This window comes from Xenopus tropicalis, chromosome 1, assembly GCF_000004195.4.
Source record: "Xenopus tropicalis strain Nigerian chromosome 1, UCB_Xtro_10.0, whole genome shotgun sequence".
In the NCBI taxonomy this organism is placed as follows: Eukaryota; Metazoa; Chordata; class Amphibia; order Anura; family Pipidae; genus Xenopus; species Xenopus tropicalis.
The window spans coordinates 82,754,987-82,767,099 of NC_030677.2; the positions used below are offsets into that span (position 1 = coordinate 82,754,987).

General features: G+C 36.6%; 1 protein-coding gene across 3 annotated transcripts in view; it reads left to right on the top strand.

Annotated features, from left to right (window-relative positions):
- uba6 (ubiquitin-like modifier activating enzyme 6) overlaps positions 1-11,880 on the top strand; it is a 49,308-nt gene extending 37,428 nt beyond the window's left edge. For all 3 annotated transcript variants that reach the window (XM_002936463.5, XM_012955400.3, XM_031903364.1), the window contains exons 30-33: positions 4,622-4,749; positions 5,575-5,662; positions 6,171-6,265; positions 6,865-11,880. In XM_002936463.5, the coding sequence (XP_002936509.3) occupies positions 4,622-4,749; positions 5,575-5,662; positions 6,171-6,265; positions 6,865-7,000 (447 nt within the window). In that variant the 3' untranslated portion in view covers positions 7,001-11,880. The remainder of the gene's footprint in view (positions 1-4,621; positions 4,750-5,574; positions 5,663-6,170; positions 6,266-6,864) is intronic.
- The last annotated feature ends 233 nt before the right edge of the window (positions 11,881-12,113 follow it).

The window sequence follows — 12,113 nt, forward strand, 5'->3', positions numbered from 1 at the left end:
ACTGCAGACTTTGGTATATCTATGCATATTGGGCATCAAACTGTTCAGTAGGCCTCTGGTGTTCCTATTTGGGGTGACTTGCCTTTGTACGCAAGAAATTGTGTGAGATAAATGCGACAAATTGCAACATTTTTAGGCGATTTTCTGAAATGTCATAAAAACCAATAACTTTAGGAAAGCTCTGCAGATTGGTACTTTGGTGTAGAAAGGACTCTTTACCCTTGTTGGATTTGTCAGAATGTGTACTTTCCAAAAATATATGGTTTTGTGGGGGATCTGTATAGTTAGGGGAAGTTTTGGCACATAATACACTGACAGGGGGCTCTGTGTGCAAAAGCTGAGCTGGCAGGCGAGAAATCCTTATGCGCTATTTTCATTTAGGGTTCAGTACATACCGCAGACTTTGGTATATCTATGCATATTGGGCATCAAACTGTTCAGTAGGCCTCTGGTGTTCCTATTTGGGGTGACTTGCCTTTGTACGCAAGAAATTGTGTGAGATAAATGCGACAAATTGCAACATTTTTAGGCGATTTTCTGAAATGTCATAAAAACCAATAACTTTAGGAAAGCTCTGCAGATTGGTACTTTGGTGTAGAAAGGACTCTTTACCCTTGTTGGATTTGTCAGAATGTGTACTTTCCAAAAATATATGGTTTTGTGGGGGTCACTGTATGGTTAGGGGAAGTTTTGGCACATAATACACTGACAGGGGGCTCTGTGTGCAAAAGCTGAGCTGGCAGGCGAGAAATCCTTATGCGCTATTTTCATTTTGGGTTCAGTACATACCGCAGACTTTGGTATATCTATGCATATTGGGCATCAAACTGTTCAGTAGACCTCTGGTGTTCCTTTTTGGGGTGATTTGTCTTTATCTGATCTTTATCAAGAAATTGTGAGAGATAAATGCGGCAAATTGCAACATTTTTATGCGATTTTCGAAAATGTCATATAAATCTGCAAACTTAGGAAAGCTTTACAGCTTGGTACTTTGTAGCAATAAGAAATATTTACCCATTATAGATTCGGGGGGATGTGTATTTTCCAAAAATATATGGCTTTCTGGGGTGAATGTACTTTTTTTGTAGCATTATCCCACATAAAGGATGTAAATGTGTTGATTTTGCAGGAGCTGAAATGATAGATCATATGGGGGTATGTTCCCATTGGGGCCCCTACATGCCACATACTTAGGTAAACCTATACATATTGGGCATCAAACTGTTCAGTGGACCCCTGGCGTTCAAATTCAGGGTGTTTTATCTTGGTACCTAATGCTATGTGGGAGATAAGATGCTTCAAAATGGAAGCTTTGAGGGGATTTTTGGAAATGTCATCAAAATTGCTAACTTTAGAAAAGCTGTGCGGCTTGGTACTTTGGAGTAGAAAGACATGGGTACCCATTTTAGATTCGGGGGAATGTGTACTTTCCAAAAATATATGGCTTTCTGGGGTGAGCGTACTTTTTTGTAGCTTTATCTCACATATAATGATGTAAATGTGTTGATTTTGCAGGAGCTGAAATGACAGAAATGACAGTATATATGGGGGTATGTTCACATTCGGGCCCCTACATGCCACATACTTGGGTAAACCTATACATATTGGGCATCAAACTGTTCAGTGGACCCCTGGTGTTCAAATTCAGGGTGTTTTATCTTGGTACCTAATGCTATGTGGGAGATAAGATGCTGCAAAGTGGAAGCTTTGAGGGGATTTTTGGAAATGTCATCAAAATTGCTAACTTTAGAAAAGCTGTGCGGCTTGGTACTTTGGAGTAGAAAGACATGGGTACCCATTTTAGATTCGGGGGAATGTGTACTTTCCAAAAATATATGACTTTCTGGGGTGAGCGTACTTTTTTGTAGCTTTATCCCACATATAATGATGTAAATGTGTTGATTTTGCAGGAGCTGAAATGACAGAAATGACAGTATATATGGGGGTATGTTCACATTGGGGCCCCTACATGCCACATACTTAGGTAAACCTATACATATTGGGCATCAAACTGTTCAGTGGACCCCTGGCGTTCAAATTCAGGGTGTTTTATCTTGGTACCTAATGCTATGTGGGAGATAAGATGCTTCAAAATGGAAGCTTTGAGGGGATTTTTGGAAATGTCATCAAAATTGCTAACTTTAGAAAAGCTGTGCGGCTTGGTACTTTGGAGTAGAAAGACATGGGTACCCATTTTAGATTCGGGGGAATGTGTACTTTCCAAAAATATATGGCTTTCTGGGGTGAGCGTACTTTTTTGTAGCTTTATCTCACATATAATGATGTAAATGTGTTGATTTTGCAGGAGCTGAAATGACAGAAATGACAGTTCATATGGGGGTATGTTCACATTGGGGCCCCTACATGCCACATACTTAGGTAAACCTATACATATTGGGCATCAAACTGTTCAGTGGACCCCTGGCGTTCAAATTCAGGGTGTTTTATCTTGGTACCTAATGCTATGTGGGAGATAAGATGCTTCAAAGTGGAAGCTTTGAGGGGATTTTTGGAAATGTCATCAAAATTGCTAACTTTAGAAAAGCTGTGCGGCTTGGTACTTTGGAGTAGAAAGACATAGGTACCCATTTTAGATTCGGGGGAATGTGTACTTTCCAAAAATATATGACTTTCTGGGGTGAGCATACTTTTTACTAGCTTTATCCCACATATAATGATGTAAATGTGTTGATTTTGCAGAAGCTGAAATGACAGAAATGACAGTATATATGGGGGTATGTTCACATTCGGGCCCCTACATGCCACATACTTGGGTAAACCTATACATATTGGGCATCAAACTGTTCAGTGGACCCCTGGTGTTCAAATTCAGGGTGTTTTATCTTGGTACCTAATGCTATGTGGGAGATAAGATGCTTCAAATTGGAAGCTTTGAGGGGATTTTTGGAAATGTCATCAAAATTGCTAACTTTAGAAAAGCTGTGCGGCTTGGTACTTTGGAGTAGAAAGACATGGGTACCCATTTTAGATTCGGGGGAATGTGTACTTTCCAAAAATATATGACTTTCTGGGGTGAGCGTACTTTTTTGTAGCTTTATCCCACATATAATAATGTAAATGTGTTGATTTTGCAGGAGCTGAAATGACAGAAATGACAGTTCATATGGGGGTATGTTCACATTGGGGCCCCTACATGCCACATACTTAGGTAAACCTATACATATTGGGCATCAAACTGTTCAGTGGACCCCTGGCGTTCAAATTCAGGGTGTTTTATCTTGGTACCTAATGCTATGTGGGAGATAAGATGCTTCAAAGTGGAAGCTTTGAGGGGATTTTTGGAAATGTCATCAAAATTGCTAACTTTAGAAAAGCTGTGCGGCTTGGTACTTTGGAGTAGAAAGACATGGGTACCCATTTTAGATTCGGGGGAATGTGTACTTTCCAAAAATATATGACTTTCTGGGGTGAGCGTACTTTTTACTAGCTTCATCCCACATATAATGATGTAAATGTGTTGATTTTGCAGAAGCTGAAATGACAGAAATGACAGTTCATATGGGGTATGTTCACATTGGGGCCCCTACATGCCACATACTTAGGTAAACCTATACATATTGGGCATCAAACTGTTCAGTGGACCCCAGGCATTCATATTTAGGGTGTTTTATTTGGTTACTTTATGACCTGTAGGAGATAAGATACTATAGACTAGAAGCTTTGAAGCGATTTTTAAAAAAAATCACAAATTTTGATAAAAACCAATAACTTTAGGAAAGCATTGCGACTTGATAGTTTGGAGTAGACAGACAGTTGTGCCTATTCTGTATTCCCCAGAATCTGTTCTTTCCAAAAATGTACAATTTTCTGGGATAAACCTTCTGTTAGTGGAATTTTGGCCTTGAAATCCAAAGTATGCAGTTTTTTTGGAGCAGTGCTTTGGGAATTTGGTAGTGTACTGCTGGGAGTTTTTGACCTATACAAGTGAGAAATCTCCATAAAACTATATATATTTGGTATTGGCACGTTCAGGAGACATGGGACTTTCCAAATCAGTTGTATATTCGTGCATAAAATAATTTTTGTTTCTAGTATGTGTGATTATATTATGGAAAATTTGATTTTTTTTGCATTTTTAGACATTTAGAAGCCTATATCTTGTTACAGAATTGGAATTACACAAAAATTCTACCATATTTTGAAAGCTTAGGTTGTTCTGAAAAAAACGATATATTGTTTTCCTTGGTAAACTAAAAGTCCCCCCGAGGAAAGGCCCCTAAAGTGAAACAGTGCAAAATGTTCAAAAACTGTCTGGCAATACAAGTTCCGCTTTGACCAAAATGGCTGGCAGTAAAAGGGTTAAACTCCATTTGCCTCCAATAATGATTCATTATATCTTAGTTGGGATCAAGTACAAACTACTGTTTTATTATTACAGAGAAAAAGGAAATAATATTTAAAAATTACAATTATTTTCTTATAATGAAGTCTATGGGAGGTGGCCTTTCTGTAATTCGGAACTTTCTCGATAATGGGTTTCCGGATAACAGATCCCATACCTGTAGTAGTTTTGTCACATCTGAGGTGGCAATTTTGACAAACTCCTAATGCTTATTATTTTACTGTTAATGTTTATTAATTTCATTTTTTATTTCCTTAGGTTGCTCTGGAGTTGATAAAAGTGGTAGGAGGACACCCGTTTGAAGTTTACAGAAATTGCTTTTTCAATCTTGCAATTCCAATTATTGTGTTTACTGAAGCTGCAGAAGTAAGAAGAACAAATATCAGGTGTGACCATCTATTTAGAAACAGATACCTTCACAAAATGATTGGTTGGCAGTTTTTAATAAAGTACTTACAGTATTTTAGTGATATGATACAGGTAAGGGATCTCTTATATGGAAACACAATATCCTAAAAGCTCCAAAGCACAGAAAGTTCATCTCCAATAGAGTCCATTTTTTAGCAAATAAATATTTTATTTAGTTTTATTACATAATAATTAAACAGTGCCTTGTATTTGATCCTAACCAGGCTAGCATAAATCCTTATTGGTGGCAAAATGACTCTTTTTGGCTTAGTACACAATGGTGGTCCAGTTTACAGAAATTTCCCTTATCTGGAAAACCCAAAGTCCAGATAATAGATCCCATACTTGTGCAATGCACTCATCAGACTTTGAAATGATTTATTTTTTTTTTTTTACCAAAGTTTCCCAGGAATGATTGCAATGATTACTGATTATTACCGAAGGTATAGAAGGCAGACATTTTTAGCAACCAATCTTTATCATCATTTTCCAGATTAATAGAATAACAATAAAAGCAAATTTAATCTGCTGCATTTTTTTGTTTATTTTAGTAACCAAAGCCCATGCTTAGCTTTGTGTTAAGCGTAGAGGTTTGCAGCCCAAATCCTAACTTTTCATTCCTGAAAAGCAAATATATGTAGCTAGGCGGAGGAGAGTCATTGAGATACCTGCCTGGCCTCCTCCCCCTTTTTTTCCTGCAAAATTATGTACTGACATTGCAAAGTAAAAACACATTGAAAAAGGATGCATCACAGAAAATAGAGCATTTTAGTCACCCAATTGTATGTTTGTTCAATTTTCAGAAATGGCATTTCTTTTACCATCTGGGACAGGTGGACAATTTATGGAAAGGAAGACTTTACCCTTTTAGATTTCATTAATGCAGTCAAAGTAAGGATATATTTATTGTTGACCAAAATATTATATTGGTATAATGTTAACAGAATACTACACTGCTGTATTTTTTGCTGTATTTTTCAAGTTCTTTTTAACACCTCAAAATGATTGAAATTACTTTTTAGTCATAAGAGTAATGGGGTTTCACTAGCTCTGGAGTAGCAAATATTTAATTAAAATCCACCACAGACTGCCTGCCCCCCTCTTCCTCTGTGACGCCTGTTCCTAACATGAAATAAAGCAATACGTTGTACCCATTAAATTTTAATTCTTTAATACTTTTATTTCTTGTCCCAGTTTGTTTTCTTTATTTTGCAAACCTGGCTCTATTTCCTTTGTCTCTATTAGTAGGTTAGAAATGTATAGCCCACCTGTAGAGAAAAATGCATTGTTTTTTTTGTTGTTTTTTTTTTTTTTTTTGCTGGGAACAATCTGGTTTGGTCAGCCACAATACTGTTTGCATCGCTGTGTTCCTTACATTACTTATATATACATTTTATAGGAGCAGTATGGTATTGAACCAACAATGGTAATACAAGGAGTCAAAATGCTTTATGTTCCAGTTATGCCTGGTCACGCAAAAAGACTGAAACTAACGTAAGTGCTTTCTAATTGTAATTTCCTTGCCATACATACTATAAACTATGTTTTATTCAACTATATAGGTATTTGGCTTGAAAAAAGCCTCTGATTTGTTCCATAGCAATACATATTCTTGTTTAAAATCATCCAGTATATTTCAGATCTATAGGGAAGAATATAGAGAGTCTTATGCTAATTGTAGTAAGGGCAAATTGTAACCAGCCACCTGCCCTGTTTTATCAGTGTCTTATGGTTCTGTCTTTTGTCTGGGTCAGAGTGCTTTAGCAGGATGAGCACAACAAGTGGGCCAGCCAAGGCAATGTAGTGCAAGGTGCATCATTCTCTGTCTAATGCACTTTCTGCATTACTAAATCTTTTCGAGTATTCTGCCAAGTAATACCTTTTAACAAAGAGTATATCTCTTGAACCAGCCACCTAAGTACCCACCAGCTGAGCCTTTAATGATTGTAGCCTAAAAAAAGCAAAAGACTGATGAGGCTTTACAAGTACCATTGTGATGATGAGTAATCACTCTAACGTTCTAACAAAGATGGATGTGTAGTGAATAATGAATATTGGCAATAAATGCCTGTTAATTTTTTATTCCCCTGCAGGATGCACAAACTTGTAAAGCCAGGGATAAGCAGAAAATATGTTGACCTGACTGTGTCTTTTGCACCAGAAAGAGACGAAGAAGAAGATTTGCCTGGACCGCCTGTGCGATATTACTTCAGCCAGGAGGACAATTAATGGATAATATGATTGTGCCCCATCCCCCCCCCCCCCCCCAATAAGTATCTCTGTCAGTACTACTTGTAGGTGAAGCCTTAATTGAGAGGAACAAATGAAAATGGTACTATTGCACTATTGTTTTACACAAAAGTAGCATCCCTAGTGCTTTCTTATATGCGGTAATGTATAGCCACTTCACTGTGGAATTGGGATGCATATCACCATGCTTTAACCCAAAAAATAAAAACCATATGCAGAAGTAAGGACCAAGAAACCCTTTTTTGCATCTTCATTTTCTGTACCTCTTTGCTGAAATTTTTTTCAGTAAATTATTATAGATTTATTAGATATTCACTTTATATGTGCCTTGGAATGTGTACATGTGCAAAGAAATATTTCTGTCAGCATTGTGGCCCAGTTCTGGTGCTCATAAATAAGGTATTTGGTAGTTGTTTTGCAGGCTATTAATTATAGTTATAATAACTTGGTTTGCCAAGTACTGTATGAAGATAATATGACCAACTAGAGAGCGTCAGTGTCACCATTATACAGTGTGCATGTGAATATTACAGTAAGTTGGCCAGACATAGTTAAACATAAATACAATTCTGTTATTTTTAGCTATTTAAATTCTTTAATGATTTAAAGGTAAACATTTTTTTATCAAAGGTTGTAGAAGTGGTTGTTAGTCCAACTCTAAAAAAAAAAAGTATAGTAATAATTATTTTTCTTCTGTGCACACTACAAAACAACTATTGTAAAAGTTTTAAAGATTTTTTTTTTTGCATGTTTTGTGTGAACAAGCAGAGTATACTAGTGAATAATTTATAAATATATGGTGAAATATATCCTATGTTTGCCACTTTCTGATGCCATTTAGGTGAAAATAGATGGATGTTTTTGCTCATGTTAATACTGAACCCCCAGATAAACACCTGCTTTTTGTGATCTGTAGGTAAAAATATTGCAGTTTGGGCCCATGCCATAAGAGTTAGTGGTAGAAATATTTCAGCCTTTCTCAGACCAATGACTGAATTTGCAGGTTTATAGATCAGTATAGACACTCAGTTGAGTGCATGATAATAGTGGCTTTTCAAATATTCTTGTCTTATATACAGATCACCCCTAAGTCAGAATCAGAAAGCATTATGGGGCAGATTTATGAAAAAAATGTAATCCAAGAAAAAAAATTGTGAGCGCAGGAAAAACACAGACAAAACGCAAGCAACTGTTTACATTTTTTCTCGAACGCTAGCTTATTTAAGTAAAAACTTTAACTGAATAGTCAAGTGTGTTTTCCCTAAAAAAAAAGTCACACACTAGTGTAAATCAAATATTTCCATACATTTTCAACGAGGCTGAATGATATCCCATCCCATGTCACTTGTTCATACATTGGCCACATCTGTTAAAGAGCAGTTTAAGAATCGTATTTCTTTTTTCCCAGTAAATTGGTAAAATAAATAAACAGTTGTTAGAGAATATTCATATAGATTTCTATACAACTTCATCAGCTTCTACATGATGAGTTTTTTCTAGTGAATTTTCATTTTTTTTTTTTAAATGTTTTTAAAAAAAAAGTTTTATACAAAATACACATTTTTTCACTGCATTCCTCTCGAATTGAGAAAAAAAAGCAATTCCAAAAAAGTGATTCCATACCCCCTACTGTTACATCTAAAATATTAGAAGTCACCTAGGAGTTCTTTGACCTTAAGAGAGGAGTAAACAGCCTGATGTTAAAATCAGAATACATATTCTCTGTCGTGGAAGCCATTCAGAAACAAAAACTGTAAAAAAACTGTGTAAGATAAATGGCGAAATTATGAGGCTAATGCCACATGTAGCATAGTTAGCGTATTCTCAACAAGCTGAAAAACTTGCCTAAAATACGCTGCGTGCGCTTTAAAATTCTCCTACCTGTGCCTGCACCCGATAGTATGAATACGCTCAGGTGCAGGCACATGTAGCCGATATCCGCCGAAAATGCGAAGTTTCACGGTTTTTGACGGATATCAGCTATATGTGCCTGCACCTGAATGTATTCAATGCTATTGGGTGCAGGTACAGGTAGGAGGATTTTGAAGTGTATGTAGCATATTCTAGGAAAGAGTTTTTCAGCTTGCCGAGAATACGCTCCATGTGGTATTAGCCTTAAGGTGTGTTTTATTTTACGCTGTCTGATTACCAGATTTGACACCATTATTTCTGGCAGAAGTTGCTCTCAGAAAAAACTTTACTCCATTTTTTACATGGCAAAGCCTGGTGATGTGTGCCGTTTTTTACACAGCATAAAAATCTGCCCCATGGTGTGTAGTAGCAATATCATGTGTACCTATACCACTACTGTATCAATTGGCAGAAAAATGGTTGTAAAACTGTCTGAAGAAAATTCTTAATATAGTGATTTGTAGTGATATGTCTGTCCCTTGCTGCCACTTCTGACAAGGCTTGGAACGGCTCCCCAGCATGGGCAATAAAAAAACAAAAGAGAAGTGTAATATCTGTGCAACTATTTCCCAAAAATGAAGACAGACACACAGGTGACAGGAAGGCCATATTGGATGGCAATTCTTGCAATCCATTAAGGGAAGATTATAAAAACGCTGATGAAACACAACTCTGGTTATTTCTTGCAAAGACTGGTGCCATGTTTGGCAACTATCTGAACTATGCTGTGGTGTATTAGATGGCAATGCAGAGCTTTCACTGACATTTGTAAGAAGCAGCCAAAATCTAACATCAGGATAGGCATCAGATAGTACCACTAATGGTATATTTGTTATTTGCTATATTTTTTATTTTGCTTATTGCCTATGCAGAGAGGAGAGAGTGCAGAAGCCGACCACTCTGATTTCAACAGGTTTGGAGATCATGGCAGAACAGTAAGAAGGACACAAAACAATAACAAATATGTAATTAACAGTACTATCTGATGCTGAAAGGACCTATCCTGATGTTATATTCTGGCTAAAATCTATGGTGTCAGCATTTTTGGGAAATAGTTGCACAGATATTACACTACTCACTGGGTTTTGTATTGCACATGCTGGGGAGCAATCTGAAGTCCTCCCAAGACTTGAAAGAATTGGCAGGAAGGACAGGCATTTCACTATGTTTGAATTTTCTTTAGAAAATGTTACAGCCATTTTTCTTGCAGTTAATACAGTAGTGACTTCTAAGACTAATTTTTTCATCTTTCATGAGCCCCAGTAACATAATATTTAATATGATCCCAGCTGCACTTCCTGCTTTCCTTTATGTGTGGCTACTATGCACTGCTGTAGCCTCAAGGGTTGCCACCTGTTCGGTTTTGACCTGAAGAGTTTTTTTTTTTTTTTAACCTGTCCGGGTCTCTACTGTCAGCCTTGTGAAACCCAAACAATAATTTTAAATTAAAAATACTTAAATATTATGATACTGTGATTTTTTCTATAAACATGGCTTATTTATCATCAAGTACAGTTTTATGAACCGGGCATCCACTTTTTCAAAGAGCTGTCTGTTTCATACAGATATCCAGCCAGTTGCATCTAAGAGATGCAATAACCCTACCCCATTGTTATAACCCAATTTAACATCAATGTGCCGACCCCTGACATCATCATGCCCACCCCCAGTATCGATGCCCCACCCCTGGGGTCATCATCCCCGCCCCCCTTGTTTAGGTTTAGCCACCAGCAAAGGTGGCAACCCTAGTAGCTTCTTCTTTCTTATTTTGTTAACTCTCATCTGACAGTTGGTATATTAATTTGTAATAAGTCTATAATACTAAAAAACTGACTAGAATAGCTAGTAAGTCGCAGTCATTATTGTCTATGAAGTACCAGCATATATCATTACATTGGCATGCTTGAATATGCCAACATTTTGTTGCAATAAAACCTCCTAAAAAGCATATAGCTGGTGGGGAAACATACGTGGCACAGCTACTTTCTGAAGTACTGTAGCTTAAAGTTTCCTCGAGGCGCAACTTCGGAAAGCTGAAGCGATGCATTTGTTTTCCCCTGCAGTAGAGGGCAACTAATCTCATCTGTCATTGCCCTTAAGCAGTTGAAAAAGTGGATTATGGATAATTTTGAGGTTTGCTTGAGTTGTTTGGCTCCTAGTAATTTATTCTTTGTGCGGGCTAAACAAAGACTGGGTTTTAATAATGGTGCCCAGTAAATCATTTGTTTTAAGTTTGTATTAAGTTATTCTTTACCACTGTAGGATGATCTTATATGTGACACTTCTGTCCTAATGTGGTTTCTGTGTCAATTAAGTGAACACTTTTATTGCATACCAATGTCAGGCAGCACTCTCGGACTTTATGCTATTCTCAAGCTATGCAGGTGTCTCCGATTCCTGATTTCACGTGATCCAGACAGAGAACCTTGCTCTCACCATATTCTTAATTTAGTAGGTATGTACCAAATCCGGGATTCAACTGAAACCCAGCACTAGTTTTTGCTGAAACCCAACTATTCAGCCAAATGAATCCCTTAAACCTCGAGTCATGTGACTTTAAAGCTCTAGAGGTCATTTGTTTGATCACAATTGATGCATTGTTTTCATTTCTCAAATTTTAAAAGCAAATGATTGTTTACTATTAAGGCATGGATCATTCAAATACTTACAGATTCATTGTATCCCTTCTTTTCAGAGAAACTGTATAATTGTTAAGAAACAAAAGGAAAAAGAATATAATCTCAGTTATCCTAACATTTTTGTTACTGTTATTACTGTCCTTCTTTTGTGCTCAGGGGCTTTAACTGCCATATGCAGTTAATGCCAACACATTGTGATAAGTTTGCAATTACAAAGTATTTGTAAGATGTATTCATTTAAATGGAAGTCTGCCTTTTTTTAGTTTATAGATTAATTTAGATAGCTTAATAAAACTGGTATTTTTTACAGTTGGTATGTGTAGTTCTTGTTTTAAACTTATTTGAAACACTTTTTTTTTTAAAAAGGAAAGATTTTTATTTGACATACTTTTCAGGCATTTCTTTGTGATAGCTATATTTGTTTTTACAGAAATTCCTATACGTATAGAAAAGAATGCTTGATAGTTTAAATAATAACATTTGTAGCTGAAAAAGAAACACTAGAGTTCAAAAAGTTAAAGGCCCCAGCTTCTGCACTTTTC